Genomic DNA, 20,936 nt, shown 5'->3' with positions numbered 1-20,936 from the left:
CCTCAGGAATTCAGTAACATGGACTGTTTTCTGAGAAAAGCTGTTGGTTGTGGAGGGAATTGGCTTAAAAGAGAGGCCATGTGCGTTGTAAACAGAAAATTCAAAGAGCAGGACTTTCCAAATCCTTTGAAGAGAATGTGTGTCCTAGATGCTACACATGGAGTTACTGGAACTGTTTGCCCAGCCGGGTTTTTGTTTTGTCAAAGCAAGACCCATTCCTTCTTTCTATGTTCCACTCCTCCTTTATGGAACAGAAATGTTTACTCTGTACAACTATATATTGGATATATGTAACTGCTTTTGAGTTTTACGGGAGGTCACAGTCAAGAGTTAGCCTTGAGTCTTGGAGACTTTGGACTTAGACTGGACTTTTGGGCAATGCTGAAACTGTTAAGACTGGAACTCTTGGAGATGAGCTAAATAAAATTTTCACCATGAGATGGACATGAGCTTTTAGGGACTGGGAGAATATGTTATGGTTTGGATAATGAGGTGTCCCCTCCAAAGTTCCTGTTAATGCAGGAATATTTGGAGATGAAATAGATTATGAGAGCTTTAACCTAATCAGTCCATTGTGGTTGAAATGAACTAGGTGGTAACTGTAGGCAGGTGGGAGTAGGAGGAGGTGAGCAACTGGGGCATGATCTGGAAGGGCGCATCTTCCTTGTGGCCCCCTCCTCCATCCTGCTTCCTAATCCTTCCATGAGCTAAGCAGCTTTCCTCCACTGGGCCATTCCCCCATGATATGCTTCCTCAACTTGGGTCTAGAGCAATGGAATTGGTCATCTGCTGACTGAGACTTGTGAAAATGTGAGCCCCAAATAAACTTTTCCTACTTTATGTTGTTTCTGTCAGGTCTTTTGGTTATAGCAATGGAAAAAGCTAAATAAAACACAGCTGTTGTCCTTCAGATTCAAAGGAGAAATAAAACTCTCCAAGATAAGCATAAACTAAAAGGATTCATGACCACTAAATGGACATTACAGAAGATGCTTAAATGAATCATAAACTGAGATGAGGAAGCACATAAACATAACAAGAGCATAGGAAAAAATAAATCTTGCTAGAAGAGTAGGTAAACAAATGAGAAGCAAGAAGGAATCAAACATGACTATTTCAGTAAGCCATTGATTCACTGAGACCACCTAAAGAAAAACTGTAAAATGCAGTTTGGTCCCTACCTTGCAAAAAAAGCTACAAGCTTTCCTAATAATATGCTTCCTTCTGGTTATGCAATGAAACAATGGTTCTCAAACTAGCATCAACAAGAATCATTGAAGGATTTATTTAAGTTTTTATTAGATTTTTAAAAAATCAATAAATTTCTTAGAATAATTTCAGAAAAGTTCCAAGAATATTATAGTTCCCGTATACCCTGCATTCAGTTTTCCCTATTTTAACATTATCATATTTCATACAACTAAAGAACCAATAAGGATACTTCATTATCATCTAAATTTCATATTTTATTTCAATTTCCTTAGTTTTTAACTGACATTTTTCTCCTCCAGAATCTTATCCAAGATACCTAACATTATATCTAGTCATCATGTCCCCTTAGATTCTTCTATACTGTGACAGTTTTTCAGACTTTCCTTGTTTTTGATAACTGAGTTTTGAGGAGTACTGGTCATATATTTTGGAGAATGTGCATCATTTTGGATTTGCCTGATGTTAAACAGTGTTATGGGTTTCTGGAGGAAGACTACAGAGGAAAACTGTCATTCTCATCAGAGATCTAAGGTACATGTTATTAACATGACTTATTACTGATGATTTTAATCACTTTGTCAGGTTTCTCTGCTTTAAAGTTATTCTTCTCCACCCCATATAAATATACTATACTCTTCAAAGAAAGTCAAAATGAAAAGCCCACACTTTCAGGATGGAGAGTTAAGTTCCACATTCTTGAGGGAGGAATATCTACATTATTTATTTAGAATTCTTCTGGAAAACAACACATACATTGCTGGTGGAATTGCAGACTACAACCACCACTCTGAAGAGCAGTATGGAGATTCCTCAAAAAGCTATCCCAATCTTTGATATTTATCCAAAAGAACTAAAATCAGCATACTGTAGCAATACACTACCTCAATGTTTACAGCAGGACAATTCACAATAGCCAAATTATGAAATCAACCCAGATGCCTATCAATAGACAAATGGATTAACAAATTGTGGTACATATATACAGTGGAGTTTCATAAGCCATGAAGAAAAAAATTATGGCATTTGCCAGTAAGTGGATAGAAATGGAGATCATACTGAGTAAAATAAGTCAGTCTTGGAAAATCAAGGGTTGAAGGTTTTATCCCATATGTGGAAGCCAGAGAAAAATAAAGGAAAGGAGGAGGGGAGGACCGATATCATGAAGATCAGTAGAAAGAGAGAGGAGGGATGGGAAAGGGAAGGGAATGCAGAATGAATTTTTTAAAACAAACAACATAGTATGTGAATATATAAATATACCACAGGAATTTCACCTTTATGTATAAGTAGAAAGACCCAATCAAAAATAAATACATGAGCAAAAGGAAGATCAGGAGAATTGGGGGAGGGAGGAGGACAGAAAAATGAACTGAAATTGAATTCCATGCATATATGAATTTGTCAAGATTAATCCAATTACTATGTGTAACTATAATGCTCTAATAACAAAAGAAAAAAAATTTTTTTCTCTACAGATTAGTCTCTCCTGTGTCCTTTATTCATTCACTTACATCAGTATAGATTCACAGGTGTTTATTTTATAATTTGGTACGCATGTGTATGTGTGTGTGTGTGTGTGTGTGTGTGTGTGTGTGTGTGTGTGATAAAGGTGGGGGAGACTGAAATTGTTCTACCTTTGGTCAATAGCAGGTCTTTCTGATGGTTGCTATGTCCTTTTCATATACCCCTTTTGACTTTTTGTTTTGGGTTTTTTTGGTAGGGTTTTGTTGTATTCAAGCACATATTTAATTTCTAGCTCATCTTGTATATTTCCTGCCCTAGCCCCCAAATCAGCCTTGTTTCCCTTTATAGGTATTAGAAACTAATATGTAATCACTCCTTTATTTTAGTGACTTATCCAGTATGCTTATTATTTGTTGATTGCTTGAGATAAAAAGAAATATGGAAATGATTTCTAATAGCTACCAGAGATACCAGGGGAGTATCTCTCTATCTACTTATAAATATAATTAGGACATGGAAAGATTCTACAATGGTATACAGACTGACAAAATAACAGCTTTACAAATGTATGAAAACCTCCTGAAGGAGTATGGGGAAAGGTATAGACTGAAATATCATTGTAAATGAGCAGATGCTGTGCAATAAGACAACAGTATTTTCATTACCCGTTAAACTAGACAGTCTTTCTCGTTTAAAGGATGGTTCTTCGAAGTCTTCTGATATTGATTCAGTTGTTGATATACTTGACTTAGAAATGGTACTGGTTCCTAAAACTGACCTTTAACAACATTAATCACATTGACATTTAATAACATTACTCATTTATTTAAATGTCTTTATGGGCAATATATAAATTAGAACATATTATTACAAGGCAAAAATAAAATATCCTATTATCATGTCAGCAGTATAGGTCAAAATAAATTGGCAAGTTGATTTTTTTAATCTTCTTTAGAGAAAAAGTAATCAAAATATATTTTAGAATAACACATGCCAGATGTATGTTTAAACACACTCAATGTATTCCCAATATATTTAGGACAAAATCCAAAATACAGCCTACCACCTCAGTCTCTTAATCTCCATTATCTCTCTTCCTTTACCATTATTTTGTTGTTTGTTTGTCAGCTTCTCAATCTTATGGAGCTCACTGGAACCTCACCCTGGAGTACTCTTCCTTTCACTTTTCACCTGGGTTTCTGCTCATTATTCAAATTCTATCATAAAAATATGATTTGTTCAATTTATAAAGATCTTCCCAAAATTAAATAAAAAAAAAAATCTATGTACTCATCAGGAAATCAGTGGAAGAATTCAAAACTAATTTTCTTAAACATATGAACTTAATATCATTCCATGAAATTATATAACTTTTATTTTTTATTTATAGTCTCAACTGCTCACTTAAAAGAGTGGGTCAACTTCATTGGGAACATTCTTTGTTTTACCTAGCTTTCCCAGGACTTTTATAGGCAAATTTGGGGAGTCTTTAGAGCAGTATATAATTGTTCTGTACTCAAAAATAACAGAAATTAAACCCTAGAAGAATAAAGACTTTCATGGAGAAGGAGATAATGGAAAGCCACTCCATTCCCATAAAATATAGCATAAAAGAAGCTGAAGGAGATAAGGAAAAATGGCTAATGAGAATTTGCAATCAACTCTACCCCTTATTTTGGTTCCCGTATATTCTTAAGTAAAATCTACATAATTTTCACAAAAATTTTTTTGGGGGGGCGGTACCAGGAATTGAACTCAGGGGCACTTGACCACTGAGTCACATCCCCAGACCTATTTTGTATTTTATTTAGAGATAGGGTCTCATTGAGTTGCTTAGCACCTCGCTTTTGCTGAGACTGGCTTGAACTCATGATCCTCCTGCCTTAGCCCCCTGAGCTGCTGGGATTACAGGCATATACCACGAGGTCCAGCTCTCAAATTTTTTTTAATATGAGTGTGCAGGAACTCAAATCATTCAGAGTTCTGCATCTAATTAAAACATAAGCAGCATAGAAAAGGCACACTAGGAAGATAGGCTAATGCTAAGAAACTAGAGAAAACTGATCACATATAGTTCTTTATATGCAATTTAAAAGGAAAGACAATATACATGATATAAGGAGGAAGTATAGAACAATACCTTGTAAACTGCCCTAACATACTAGGATTCATTGTATTCTGATATAGGCTATAGGAAGAAATAAATTCTGATCCATGTGATCCTTCTTGTGATGACAGTAGTTTACTTGGTTTTGCTGTACCAACATGTGGGTCTGGACAATAAAGAGGTCGGGGAGTAACATCAATTCCATTTATATCAAATACCTGTAGAAAATGGTTATTGAAAATGAAATAATTAAAAATGATGGGATTTCTAAACAGGTCCTAGAAAATAGAAATAACTACTGTAAAAAAATGTTTATGGGATAAGATAAACAAGAAAAATGGACAGAATTTTATGCACAAAAGGTTCTTAACTAGGCATATATTTTAAAAAATCTTATTCATGTTTTACCTATATATAAGTAATAATTAAGTCATGTATTGCTTAACAATTAAGATATATTCTGAAAAATGTTAAGTTATTTTGTCATTGTTCAAAATACAGTGCAGTTACACAAACCTAGATGGTATACGTGAATTATTTATTGTGGCCTCTCAATGCAATCAAGAAACAGTGTAAACACAAAATGTATGAGGCTGTGCTGGCATAATAAGCCATACTATTTTATAGCAAACTTTGAAAAATCAGTTTGGAGTACACTCTAAAATAATTATAAAAGAGCTTAGCATAGTAAATACATAAACCAGTAACACACTTACTATATTTTGTACTATATGTAACCTACAGAATTGTAGGTTTGTTTACATCAGTATCACCATGAACACTTAAGTAATGCTTTGCACTAAAATGTTACTATGGCTATGATATCAGTAGGTGATAGGAATTTTTCATTTCCATTATAATCTTAAGGACCACTGTCATATATGCTGTCATTGACTCTTACGTTGGTATGCAACACGTGATGGCATTAATTGCAGGAAATAAGAAAGTTAGAAAGATAATTTACCCAGCTGTTAATATTTTGTTCTATTTAATTATTGTATGAATAGGCTTTAAGAAACTCATTATTTTAAGTTAATATTTTATTAATGAACATTTCTCACTCTGTTATACATTTTTGGCTCATTTAAAAATTTTAATTATGAAATTTTACATACAAATATGTAATTAAAATAAAACTGCATAGTTAAATAAAATAAAGCAAATGTCTTGTAATCACAACTAAAGTAAAATATTAGAACCCTGATATCAACTGCAGAAGCCACTCCTGGCCTTAACACCTTCCAGATCACAGCATTCTCTCACTGAATGATAATCATTAATTTAAAATTCTTTTCTTTCTTGTTTGTGTTGTTTTTATTGTATGCTTCCCTAAACAATGGATTTTTTTAACCTGTTAAGTAAAATATACAGAAGGAAAACATAAATTTACGGCTGATTTTTCAAACATAACACATACCCAGCATTCAGATTAATAAACATAAAATTATCAACATCCCATTAAGTTCCTTTCGTAAAAGCTGTAATCTCCCATCAAAGGTAACAATAACCTTGACATAAAGTACTGGTTTAGCCAATCTGTAGGTATATGATTGGATTCACTGTCTGTACTTTTTGGAATCTACTTTGTTTTGTTCAATGTTATTTGAGATTCATTTATATTCATTTTCACTGATGTACAGTATTTCATTGTGTAAATATATCACAATTTTATTATTCATAATTCTATAATTCATTATTATTCATTCAATTCTATTATTCATTATTCTATTATTCACTAACATTTTTGTATATTCCAAATTTTTGGCTATTACAAATGTTGCTTCTATAAATATCACTGCACACAGGATTTTCTAATCTTTACAAATTTGTTGGGTATATTCCTATTAGTGGAATTTCTGGGTAATGGATCATGTGTATGCTGATGTTTAAGATGTTGCTGCAGAGCTTTCCTAAGTGGTTCCTTATGAGCAAAATGAGTTCTGGTTGCTCCAGATTTTTGCCACCATTGTTATTTCCCATGCTTGTCAGTGAAATTTAGTTTTGTCTGTCTGTGAAATTTATGCACTCATGTATTCTTTCCTATCTGATATCTTTTATTCAACAATGTTTTCATAGTTTTCACTTATTGGTGTTTGCACTGTATTCCATTAAACTATTTATTACACCATAGTGTTTATCCACTTTGCTTTTAATAGATAATTGAATTGTTTCCATATTTTGCTCATTATGAAAACAGATTTAATAATAATGCATTTAGAAGTATCCTCACATAAATTGACATACATTTGTATAGGGGATGTACAGATGTGGAACTGATGAATCAAATTGATTAGATAACATGAAACTGTTTTTACAAATTAGTTGTACAAATTTTCAGGATTACCAGCAGTGTTACAGTTCCTGTTGCTTCATATCTTACCAAAAATTAGCATGGTGTGTTAGTCAGCTTTTTGTCACTGTGACCAAAATATCCAGTAAGAACAACACAGGAGTAACAGTTCATTTTGGCTCACAGGTTCAGAGGTTTAGTTCATAGTCATCTGTGAGGGAGTACATGGAAAGGCCCAGGTGAGGAAAGCTGCTCACCTCATGGTAGGGTCAGGAAGCAGAGAGAAATGAAGGGGCCATAGGAAAGATGCACCCTTTTCAGGGCATGCCGCCAGTGAACCACCTCCTCCAGTCATATCCTACCCACCTACAGTTACGGCCCAGTCAGTCCATTCAAACTAGATTGGATTGATTAGGTTACAGCTCTCACAATCCAATCTTTTCATCTCAGAACATTCCTGCATTAACCCAAGAACTTTGAGGGGACACCTAATATCCAAACCACAACACATGGGTCAGATTGCTATATTTAAGCCAGTTTAATATGGGTGGGTGTCCAAGTATCTCATTTTTATTTTAATTTCCATGAAGTTGATTTTCTTTTCATATAGTTATTCCCAGTTTTATTTCCTTTTGGAAGGGAGATTTTCACATTTAAGACCTTTGTACATTTTTCTCTTTTAAACTGGTAACATAAAATTGCATACATTTATGGGATACCTTGTAATGTTTCAATACATACATACACTGTAGACTGTTCAAATCAGGGTAAATATCTATCTTTTCAATTATCGTTTCTTCATGGCAAAAAAATCCAAAATCCTTTCTTTTAGCCATTAAAAAAGCATAGAGAACATTATTATCTGTAGTAAACCTATTGTGTGATCGAATATCAGAACTTCTCTCTTCCAACTATAACTTAGTACATGTTAATCTTTTCTTATTCCTTTTTCTCCCCATCCCCTTCTCTCAACTTCTATGAGATGAATTTTTTAAGATTTCACATGAGTGAGATCATGTTATATCTGTAATTCTGGGTCTATCTCACTGTACAATTACCTCCATCCATGTTGCTGCAAATGAGAGGATTTCTTCCTACTTAATGGTTGAATAGCATTCCATTGCTTTATATATTTTTTTCTATTGGGGTCTTTTTCTTATTGATAATATAATTCATTAAATATTTGGAATATTAATCCTTTCAGTTTTATGAATCCAAAATGTCATCTTTCACTCTATGATCTAATTTTTATGTTCTATTTGATAAGAGTTCTTAGTCTTAATGTAGTCAAATGTATGTTTTCCTTTGAGGTTTGTGCTTTAGACGTCTCATTTAAAAAACCATTTTCAGTACAGAAGTCATGAAGATAGTTTTCTATATGTTGCTTTTGTGTGTGTGTGTGTGTGTGTGTGTGTTACTGTGGATTGAACCCAGGGCCTTGTGCTTGTGAGGCAAGCACTCTACCAACTGAGCTACATCCCCAGCCCATATATGTTGCTTTTCAACCTGTAATTTAATTTTGTATAGAGTATAAGGAAGAAAGCCCATGCATTTTTATTTCATAACAAAAATCAATTGTCCCAAGAGTTTCCGAAAATCTGTGCTTTTGCCTTTACTCTGAAGTTGAATTTATTATGCAACAAGTGCTTACATATGTCCAGTTTATTTGCTGATGCACTCTGTCTTTGTTTCCTAATATTACACATTCTATGAAGCTCAATAATTAGGGAGGCAAGTCCTTCCTTCCACCAAGTTTTCAGGCAACAGTGCCTTTCTTTCCTTTTTCTTTTTTTGGAACTAGAGACTGACCTCAGCAGTACTTTATCACTGTGCTACATCTCTTGTATTTTCTTTTATTTTGAGAAAGGATCTCACCAAGTTGCTGAGATTGGCCTTGAATTTATGATCCTCCTGTTTCAGAATCCCAAGCTGCTGAAATTACAGGCATGTAAAACCACTCCTGGGCGAATCCTTCTTATTTTTAGCCTTTAGCATTTTTGTATAAAAACTATCTTGACAAACGTATGAAAAAAAAATAGAGATTTAGACTGAATTGACAAAAGATCTGTGAATCAAAATTTGCACATAATCTACACACTTAAACATGATCTTTCTATGTATGAATACATCTATCTCTATTTCTTTGGATCCTTTTTAATATCTTCCAATTAAGGTTTTTAGTTTAAAAATATTGGTATGTGCATCTTTTGTTGTACTTTCCCACTATTACTTGATACATTTTTGTGCTATTACAAATATCAAAATATCTGATTTTTGGGCTGGGGAGATAGCTCAGTCGGTAGAGTGCTTGCCTTGTAAGCACAAGGCCCTGGGTTCAATCCCCAGCACCGCAAAAATAAAAAAAAAATAAAAAAAAAAAATATCTGATTTTTAACTATTTGTTCCTTGCATATAAATATGTATTTGATTTGCTTTTAAGTTTGATATCCAATAAACATTACTTTAATAATTTACTAGGTGATTTTAAATTTTATAGGTAGATAACTCAGTAATATACAAATACTCAATGTTTTGTTTCTTCCCAATTCTTACTTTCATTCTTTTTGTTGCCAAATTGAACTAAGAGTTCCAAGAATGTTGGACAGAAGTGGCATCTTTTTTCCCCCAAAAGTTTCCCATTTGATATAATAATTCTGTAAGACTTAACAGATATCCTAAATTAGATTAAGGAAGTTCCTCTTGATTCCCAATTGTATAAAAACTTTTTTAAAAATCATGAATATTGACTCTTACCAGATACTCTATATTGAGATAACCATTTTTTTTTGTTGTTTTTTTTAATTTTCACTTTAAGCTATCGATGTGTTGAATTACACTCTGAATTTTAAATGTGAAACCAATCTTGATTTCTTGCTATAAATCCAATATCCTTATGATGTATAATGCATTCTTATTATTGAATTGTATTTGCTATTATTTTATTGCATATTATTTTCTTCATCTATGTTTGCAAGTGAGAATAATTCTCACGAATTATTATAATGAGAATATGACTGTATTCATGGTTTAATGTCAAGGTAATACTACCCTCATAAAATGACTTTTGAAGTAAACCCATATTTTGTGTTCTGTTTTCATCCATACATGCTTGGTATGTATCACAAGTGAAGCCATCTGGGCCTGGAATCATCTTTGAAGGAAGGTTTTCAAATTACTCATAAAATTTCTTTATTAGCTTCTACTTTTAAAGAATTTTTCCATTTAATCTAATGTTTAAAATTCAAATTGGAATAAATTACATGTAATATGCACTAATTTTTAAATAGCTTTTAATATATATAATTGAATGGGTTTGAGTATATTCACAGAAGTACAACTATTACCACAATTAATTCCAAAACATTTTCATCACTTCAAGAAGCCCTGTATCCTCTAATTATGACCCCCTACCCCAACCCTAGGCCAGCACTAATTTACTTCAAGTCTCTAATGATTTCCTATTCTGGACTTAGATATGAGATTAATACAACATGCATTTTGTGACTGGTTGTCTCACCATGTTTTCAACATTTATCCATTTTGTGGCACACCTGAATAATAATCTGTCATATAGATATACTACATTTGTTTAGCCATTTTTTTCATTGAAGGACATTCAGGTTGTTTCCATATTTTGGCTGTTATGAATAATGCTGCTACAAACATTCATACACAATTTTAGGAACATTTCAATTTTTCAAGGTGTATATATACCTAAGAGTGGGATTGCTGGGTCCTATGGTGTTTTAGTCAGCTTTTTGCTGCTGTGACTAAATGATCTAACCAGCACAATTATAGAGGAGGAAGAGTTTATTTGAGGGCTCACAGTTTTTAGTCCATAGAAGGCTGGCTCCATTCCTCGGGGCTCAAAGTGAGGCTGAGCATCATGGCGGGAGAGGGTGGTAGAGGGAAACAGCTTACATCACCGTCATCAGGAAGCAGAGAAAGAGACTCCAATCACCAGATACAAATATATATATATACCCCAAAGCCATGGACCAATTGCTACCTCCTCTAGCAACACCCTACCTGCCTCTGGACTCAATCCCATCAGGAATTAATTCACTGATTAGGTTAAGACTCTTAAAACCCAATCATTTCTCTCTGACCTTTCTGACACTGTCTCACATGTGAGCTTTTGGGGTACACCTCACATCCAAATCGTAACATATGGTAACACTGTTTAACCTCTTTAAAATTAAAGAAAACAAACGTTTCCAAAATAGCCAAATCATTTTACATTCCAACCAGCAGTGTATGAGGGTTCTGTCAAATCCTTACCAACCAATCTGACTGATTACAGCCATCCTCGTGGGTGTGAGTTGATTATAATTTTGATTTGAATTTCTAATGATTAGTAATATCAAGCAACTTTTTACATGCTTTGGAATCATTTGAGTAATTAGATTATATATCCAAACTTTAATCAGGTTATTTGCCTTTATTAATGAGTCATTAGTGTTCTTACATATTTCAGATAAAAGTCTGTGTAACTGCCCTGACTCCACCTATAGTTCAGCTTCCTGCTACTGTCTCTCTATAAATATTAACAGTCAAGACCAAGATTTTGCTGTCTGTTCCTCTGGAGAAGGCTGGCATTCTCCCTTGAATGTGTATCTGCTTTCCTAAACAAACCTGTCTCTGACTGGCACATGTAAATTTTTTTCTGTCATGTACCCCAAGGACCTCTTGTCCTGAGTTGAGGTCCTCCTCTCTAGGAATTCCTCTGATGATAACCATACCTCCTTTACTGTTTTAATCATGGTTTTACTTTGGTGAATATATTTATAATAGCTACTTTGAAATCTTTTCTGTGAAATCTGACCATCTGATCCCTCTCACTTGCAGTATCTGTTGTCTGCTTTTCTTGTGCATGGTTTGTGCTGTCCTGTTTCTCTAAATACCCTGTATTTTTGTTGGACACTGGAAATTTTAGATGGCATATTATAGTAACTTTCAGTGCTGGTCCCTCCCTTCTTCTCAGAGCTTGATATTATTGTTTTCTTATTTGTTCAATGACTGAATTATTTTATTGAAGCCTATATTCCCATTATGGGTTAACTATCCATTAAAAGATGATATTGAAGTCCTAATCCACAGAGATTGTGACCTTATTTGAAAACTGAGTCTTTGTAGCTTTAACCAAGTCTAAGCCCTAACCAATGACTGTTGCACTTAAAAGAAGGGGACATTTGCACAGATATACACAGAGGGACAATATAAAGACACAGGGGGATAAGTGATATGTGATGTATTGCAGTGATGCCTCTACAAAGAAAGGAATGCCTTTAACTATTAGAACCTAGCTAGAAGTGCAGCATGAAACAGATCCTACCATTCAGACTTGACTTCAGATTTCTGACTCCCAGAACTATGAGACAATAAACTTCCATTGTTTTTAACAATTTCTTGTCCTTTGTTAAGTCCTAGAACACTAACGTGCCCATCTTATTTCACAGCCCTTTGCTGTTGATTCTCAGTGAGATGGTGTAGTCTGGGTAGGCTCACAAACCCCTGGGAATGTTAAGGTTATGTTCCACCCTTTCCCTTTCCACACTCAGTTATTAACTAACTGCTCTACTATTTTCACCAATGCCCTAGGGCATAAATTCCCTAAGAATTAATCTAATCCTGAAGTCTGATTTATCAAATTTGTCTTTTAAGGATTGTGGTTTTAATGTCCCATCTAAAATATCATTTTCTGACCCATTCAAAGTTAAATATTATGCACTTTTCTGTATATGTTCTGATTAAAAGTTTTAAAGTCAGTTGTAAATTATTGGTTTCCTAATGAGAAAATTCTGACAATTTTATGACATTTTCAAGAGTACATTGCTGAGAAGAGTAGATGGTAGTAGTATATTAGCTATGATTAACAACATATAGCTCTTAAAGTCCTAGTAAACTTTCCTTATTCCACTACAACATTCCTATTATTCATGGTGAGTTATAGGAGCCAATTGCTAGTATTATGCTGTAAGGAATGCTATGGAGTAAACATTTTAATCAAATCAATATTTTAATTTTTGAAGTGATTATTTGAAAGTTGAATCATCATTTCTAAAATTCCAATAATTTTACATGATGTCATTTAAAATAAACTTGGAATTCTAAAGAGTATTACCTGTGTTGTCTTAATGATGGGAACGTTCATTTTTTCTGCTGATTTCATTTCAGATAGAATAAGTATGTTTCTTGATGCAGCCATTTTGCTTTGATTTGCACCAATATATCCTTTGACTGGAGCTTTTTCCTGTGGCATTAAAGCTAATAGACCTTCTTGGTAATAGTGAGGCATTATTCCTGTATCAGGAAAAGACAATATAATACAGAGGATCCATGATTGAAAAGAAAAATCAACACTAACAAAAAAGGTAGACTTTCATTTATAATCATGAAAATCTAACCACACAACATGAAATAATAGCTACTTCAGAGATTTTGCGTAAGTGTAGTTCTAGAGCGTTTACATACATTATATCACTTTTCTTCTCAACAACACACTAAGAAGTTGCTATTAACATTTTTTGCGGGGGCAGCATACTGGGGTGGAATCCAGGTGTGCTTTACTACTGAGTAGGTTCCCCAGTTCATTTTATTTTGAGACAGGTTCTCACAAAATTGCTGAAGCTGGCCTCAAACTTAACATTCTCATGCCTCAGTCTCCCAAGTGGCTAGGATGACAGACATCTACAATGTGCACTCTTAACAGTTTACGTAAAGACAGAGGCTTAATCGGGGGAAAAAATCCTTATAGGATTGAGATCTGACACAGGATGTAAGATCCAAAGGCTGTGCTGACTTTCTTGGGTCTTAGTTTTCTTAAGTATAAAAGAGGGATTGTAATAGTATCTAACTCATAGGTTCTTATGAGTAAATGAATTAACTTTGGTATTGTAGTTAGGAAGTGTCTGGTAGCTCAGAACAAACATTGAGCAGTAACACAAGCAAATTTAAACAGGAGTAATAAACCTGGGAAAGAATATCATGTTCTCATTTGAACAAATAATGTATGCTTTTTAATAAGAAAAGTTATAATCTAAATATTTGTGTCTGAAAGAAAAAAGAATTTTGCTTTTGGATTTACTCTGTAAATTCCTTAAGACAGAACCTACTTTCTGTTCATAGTAGTACTTTGTACTATAGTTTTCTATGAAATGAGGATGATTTTTTCCCTTAGTTTATATAAAGGAAATATGCTTCCAAAGAAAACATTTTAATAATATTTTAAAATGTTTTATCATAAAAGATCAAATAATAAAATGAATCTTTAAATGACAATTATCCATCCAGTTTTCGTATTTTATTTTCTTCACAAACTTTTTATCACTATTTGATATTTTATTTCTTGTTCTTGACTCTTCTAAGAATGTATGCATATTCAGGGCAGAAACTATGTCTTACTCATTGTATATTCCTAGCACACAGTCTAATATATCATGGGAGTTAAATAAACATTTTTTAAATTAATGAGCAAATACATTCCATTTGCACACTATTTCAAACACAGTCAAGTATCCTACCCTGTCCTCCTTTCTAAAGGACTATATCCCTAACAATACAAATAAAAATATCAATCATATAAAAACTCCTTCACATCTTTTCTCCACCAGCTAAAAATTCTGCTTCCTGCAAACTCATCTCAATATAATTTTTATCTCTTTTTTCCCCATTCAATAAGAGTGATATGCTCTAAGATTAATATTTATCTATATTTTGAAATTTGTCTCTTCTCAGGGACTCCTCTCCATCAGTAGTACTCCGGTTCTCTTATTATATTATTTCCGCATGAACATGTTAAATCATCTCCTCAACCTAAATCTTTTCTTTAGCTATGTCTTCCTCTACCTATTACTACATCTCTTCCTCCTTTCATAGATCAATTTCCTAAAATATTAGTCAATAATACTAATTCCTTTTTTTTTTTTTTTGGCGATGCAATGGATCTAACCAAGGGGCTGCATGCATGCTGGGCAAGTGCTTTACAACTGAGCTACAAGTCCCACTCTGTCTACTTTTTTGCTTCTCTTATCTAGTTTCAACCTCTCATTAATATCACCCACTTCTTCATTATTGACTCCAAGGCACTCTTCAGTACTTACCTTTGTAGCACCTGACAGCTGGCTATTTCCCCTAATGAAAAACAACTTCTCAAATTGGTTTGTATGACACCAGTTTCTTATTCTTTAACCACCTTGGGACCTCTGATCTTCCATTTTCTATCAATCAAATCTTTAGATTCCTCTTCATTTCTAGCTAAATCAAAATCCACAGTTCATCAACTGTATCATTCCTTTTCTGCTACCATCAAGTCTCTTATTTTTTCTTTTTCCTTAACTTTTTGCCCTACTTTCCTTACAAAATCCAGTCCTCGGGGGTGGAGTTGTAGCTCAGTGGTAGAATGCTTCCTAGCACATTCGTGAGGCACTGGGTTCAATCCTCAGAACCATATAAAAATAAAGAAAGAAAATAAAGGTATGTGTCCATCTACAAAAAAAAAAAAGATTATATCATCCAGTCCTCAGATTCAACTTTTTCTTTATTAGAATCCCTCTTTTATAGATTACATTAGGCTTAAATTTCATTCATCTGTTTTCTCACTATATACACCAAACCTGTTTCATTGGCCGTGTATATTCTAACTAATAGCAGTTTATCATCACTTCTGCCTCTGTTCTCCATCCTCTGGAGATTTTTTTACCTTGAATCACAGGCGCTCCTCTCAATACTATACCTGGCATAAGTACTGAGTATTTCATATCATGAAGCTAATCCTTCTACTACAGTAACTTCTTAGCTTTTTGAAACCTTCCTATAGAAATGAGCTTACATGCCTTGCTACTTCAGCTGCTTACTCTGATGTTCATATGCTTGACCTTATCTATATGTCCAGCTTATACGCTCTTAAACCACAACAACAATGTTCCTTCTATTATGACATTTAAGGCCAGATGCTAGCATGCTTTTCTCTCTTATGTACCTCTTACAATCTCTTCCCTCTTGATCTTTTTTTTTTTTTTATGGGGGGTGGGGTGGGGTACTGGGGATTAAACTCGGGGCACTCAACCACTGATCCACATCCCCAGTCCTATTCTGTATTTATTTAGCAACAGGGTCTCACTGAGTTGCTTAGCACCTCACTTTTTGCTAGCTTGAACTAGAGATCCTCCTGCCTCAGCTCCAGAGCCACTGGGATTACAAGCGTGAGCCACTGCGCCCAGTTTCCCTCTTGATCTTAAAAGTTATCATAATCGATAGTTAATTATTATAATCACTCCTTTCTTACATTCTCATCCCCCCTTTCCCTTCTTTTATGTCATAATACTAGCTGGCAAAACCAAAACTATGGTTAATTCCATATTCTCTTATTTGACCTTGCATCTGTGTATTAACCATGTTTTTAGCTTTGTAAATCTGATGTTTTAACATGTGCCCCACATGCACAAGTTAGACATAGCTTGTTCTGAACAATATTATATGCCTAAGTTTACTTTCTGGTGGTTTCCTGCCTCCCTCACATCTTCCACCTCCCAAGTCCTCCCCCTAGGAGTGCATTTTTTCAAATACATATTGATCAACCCAAAGTCCACACCCCAACCTCCTCCTTTGAGATTCCACATTCTAGACTGCCACACTTGCCCTAATCACTCACAGTCAAGTGCCAGCCCAATAGAGATACCCTCAATGCCTCAGAAAAAACTAAATTATTCAAAGTAACAATCTGTTTACTGTCTTACCCTTTCCTTCTGAAAGAAACCATAACAAAAGCTTCTTTTCACAGTATATTCCCCATATCCCCTCTCAATTCTAAAGCCAATAATCATTTCAATATTCTTATCTTACTTGCTAGCAGCATTTGATCAAGATATTCTTCTTTTGATTTTTTTTTTACTTGGATTGTGGGACACTCCCTTTACCTGGTTTTCCCTCTTAATTTTTTCTGTAACCTTCATCACTGAATCTCTCTTTTCTTTCTATAGTCATAGCCTAATGACTCATTCAATGCTATAACTTAAATGCTATCTATGTGAAAATGAATCCCTAATACATAACTCTAACTGGACCCTTCCACTGACCCAGACAATATTACCCACCTGCCTATTTGACATCTATAAATGAAACTTAGCAAGTCCAAAACTGAACTCCTGATGTTAACCATCACCATCTCAACCCTGTTAAGCAAATTTCTTCCTGCAGTCCTTCCCATTTTGGCTAAAGGATACTCTGTTCTCCCAGGGGCTTAGGTGAAAAAAAGTCAAAATGTATCTAGAATCCATCCATTTGTCATCATCTTATTGTCATTCTTCTGGTCCAATCACAATCTTATCTCTTTTGGATTACTGCAGTGCTCTTTCAACTCATCTTTTTACTTTTTACTTTACCTGGATCCCCTGAAGTCTATTCCCACACAGCACAGAGTGATCTTTTAAAGCATAAGCAAGATCAATTCAATTCTTATTATAACTGGTGAGATACAAAATAGTCATGTTTTACAAGTAAGAAAACTTAAATATCAAAAAGGATAATTGAAATGCCCAAATTTAACCAGTAACCATGTGTTTTTGAGCAAGTTTCTTATCTGATTCTTTCCTTCTTTATAAATTAAGGTTAAAAACACTAGCTACTTCACAGAGTTAGGGTGATGATTAGTTTTACCTCTAAAGCACAATGAGAGATAAAAATAATAAAATAAAAATTTAAAGAATCACAGAGAAGGTAATAAAGTCAAGGAAAGAAACTAGAGAAAGAAATGAAGAAGAACCAGACAAGAGGTATGTCGGCTAGCAATAACCAGTAAAGTTCAGGGTTAAGGAAATTTAGAAAAATCTGAGGAGGATAATGTCAAATGCTCAGAGAGATGTAAAGAAAGAAAGCACATTGAATCTGGCGACCTTTGAAACCATTAAGTTAGATTATAGTCCTCTGAATAGTTTCTAAAGAGCAAATGGTGACAATAAATAAGAGTTAAGAGTTAAGGAATGAACAGACTTTCTTTTGGTTTCTAGTCCAACATGTAAAGCCCTTGCATGATCAAGGGGACTGAACCAAGGGTGCTCTACCACTGAGCTACAGCACCAGATGCTTATTTTTTATTTTGTTTAGGTCCACTAGAAAATTGAGATCATAGGGCAAATAACTACCTTGAGAATTAGAGAGGCAGATGAAAACAGAATCACAGTGTACAGGAAGCAGAAACTGCCACTAGAATAAGCAAGTGGTAGGAAAACTTAAAGGGCAATTTACTAATTGCTGCAGACTGAGTGCAGACTACCTTGAGAGAAAAACTGGGGATCCAGCCTAGGGAGGGGCCCACCATTTCATTTTACCTCCATGAGTTTACCAAGTTCTCCAGATGAAAATCAGAGACAATTCCCTCAGGGTTCCAGCACATGGATGGAAAGGAACCATTCTGAAATACACCCAGAATGTTCTGTTCTCCTTAACAAAGGCCTATCTTCAAGGAAAGTATTTTAAGAGGCTAACCAACTTGGGTTTTACCACAGCATAACTGACATGGGGAAAGAAAATACCCACCTCTGATCCCAATCAGTTACCTTGTTTCAGCTAAAGATGGGGGGAAAATGCTTTACACACGTAAAGGTTACACCCCAGTGATAAAGGTCCACTAAAAGATGAAGACTTAGTCATTGGATTACAGAATTGTCCCCTGTCCTTAAATCTTGCCACATCACAACTGGGCTCCTATTAATAGGAGTACCACCAACTATAAAGCTCAAACGCCACTTAAGAAAAAGGCTCTACTACAATAACAATAATGGCATGATATTGGCACCAAAACAGATCAGTGGTACATTATACAAGACACAAAGACAAAACCACATAAATACACTTATCCCATACTAGACAAAGGTGCCAGAAACTAACACTGGAGAAAAGACAGCCTCTTCAACAATGATGCTGGGAAACTGGAAATCCTATGTAGCAAAATGACATTAAATCATCTCATCCTGCAAAAAACTCAAAGTGGATCAAGGACCCAGGCATTAGATAAGATAACCCTTCATCCACTAGAAGAAAAAGTAGGCCCAACTCTCCATCCATGTCAGCTCAGGAAACCAACTTCTTCAACCAAGACTCCTAACGTGCAAGAAGTAAAATTAACAATCAATAAATGAATGGTATCATACTGAAAAGCTTTTTCACAGCAGAGGAAATAATCAAGAATGTGAAAAGAGCCTACAGAATGGGAGAAAATCTTTGCCAACTGCACCTAGATAGAGCATTAATCTCCAAGATTTACAAAGAACTCAAAAACCTTAACACCCCAAAACCAAATAACCCAATCAATAATGGACTAAAGAACTGAACAGGTACTTTATAGAAGACATATGGTCAACAAATATATGAAAAAAAGTTCAACAGCTCAAGTAATTAAGAGAAATGCAAATTAAAACTACACTCCAGTCAGAATGGCAATTATCAGAATTACAAGTAATAATAAATATTGGTGAGGATGTGGGGGAAAAGGCACACTCATACATTACTGGTGGTGTTGCGAATTGGTGCAGCCACTTTAAAAACCAGTGTGGAGATTCCTCAAAAAACTTGGAACCACCATTTGACCCAGCTATTCCACACCTTGGCCTATAAAACGGACTTAAAAATCAGCATACTACAGTGATGAGGCCACATCGATGTTTACAGCAGTTCAATTCACAATAGCTAAGCTATGGAACCAACCTAGGTGCCCTTCAACAGATAAATGGATACAGAAAGTTGGTATACATACACAATAGAATATTACTCAGCCATAAAGAAGAATGAAATTATGGCATTTGCTGGTAAATGGATGGAATTGGAGACTAACACGCTAAGACAATCCCAAAAAAAACCAAAGGCCAAATGTTCTTTCTGATATGCAGATGCTAACACACAATATGGGGGCGGGGGACGGAAGAACAGAACTTTGGATTAGACAAAGGGGAATGTAGGGAAGGGAGAAAGGATGGGAACAGAATGAATTGGACATAACTTTTCTGTGTTCATATATGAATATGTGACCCGTTTAACTCCACATCATGTATAATCACAAGAATGAGAAGTTATACTCCATGTATGTATAATATGTCAAAATACACTCTACTGTCTTGTATATCTAAAAGAATTTAAAAAGGGGAGGGGGGCCTGAAAACAGAAGAGACGAAATCAAGAACACTACAAGAAATTGAAGCCGCCTACACTTAACACTTATAGCAAACTATAAATACAAAGTCAAACATAAAAACTCACACTAAAGTTCTATTTATCTCAGTTTGTTTTACATTATACAATATATTCTACTTCCAACAAAAAATTATAAGGCATATTAAAAGGGAAAAAAATGATGTGAAGAGACAAAGTAAGCATTAGAACCAGATTCATATATGGCAGAAATATCAGAAACAGTTAGACCACAGATTTAAAATAACTTTCCTGAATATGGTAAAGGATCTAATGTAACAAGTGGATAATATCCAAGACAGATGGGCAATGCAAACAAATGAAAATACTAATAAAGAATTGACAGGAAATATGAACATGTAGGGAATTAGAACAAAGGAACTAGGCAGAGAAATGAAATAAAGGCATTGAAGAGCAAGTGGTTGTTTTTACAATGAGAGATTTGTCCAATATTATTAAGCCAATGGGAAGGATCTAATTCAGGAGAAACTTAAGTGAGAAAGTGGAAAATTGATAAACGCTTTGAGAGATTCTTTACAAGATCAGGATTCAATACTAAAAGGAGAAAGAAGAGAAATAACACATCAGGTCAAGCCAAGATGTTGCAAACTTCAGTGTCTTTGAAGCTTTGTTTTAATGAGATAATACAGCTACCTCAAAGAGTAAAGATTATACTGCTTC

General features: G+C 34.5%; 1 protein-coding gene across 2 annotated transcripts in view; it reads right to left on the bottom strand.

Annotated features, from left to right (window-relative positions):
• Dnai4 (dynein axonemal intermediate chain 4) overlaps positions 1-20,936 on the bottom strand; it is a 110,865-nt gene that overhangs the window by 87,624 nt on the left and 2,305 nt on the right. For both annotated transcript variants that reach the window (XM_047539741.1, XM_047539735.1), the window contains exons 2-4: positions 13,198-13,376; positions 4,817-5,001; positions 3,342-3,454 (exon numbers count right to left, since the gene is read on the bottom strand). In XM_047539741.1, the coding sequence (XP_047395697.1) occupies positions 3,342-3,454; positions 4,817-5,001; positions 13,198-13,371 (472 nt within the window). In that variant the 5' untranslated portion in view covers positions 13,372-13,376. The remainder of the gene's footprint in view (positions 1-3,341; positions 3,455-4,816; positions 5,002-13,197; positions 13,377-20,936) is intronic.

This window comes from Sciurus carolinensis, chromosome 1, assembly GCF_902686445.1.
Source record: "Sciurus carolinensis chromosome 1, mSciCar1.2, whole genome shotgun sequence".
Classification (NCBI taxonomy): Eukaryota; Metazoa; Chordata; class Mammalia; order Rodentia; family Sciuridae; genus Sciurus; species Sciurus carolinensis.
The sequence above is the reverse complement of the archived record's forward strand: the minus strand, read 5'-3'. Positions and strand labels throughout refer to the sequence as shown.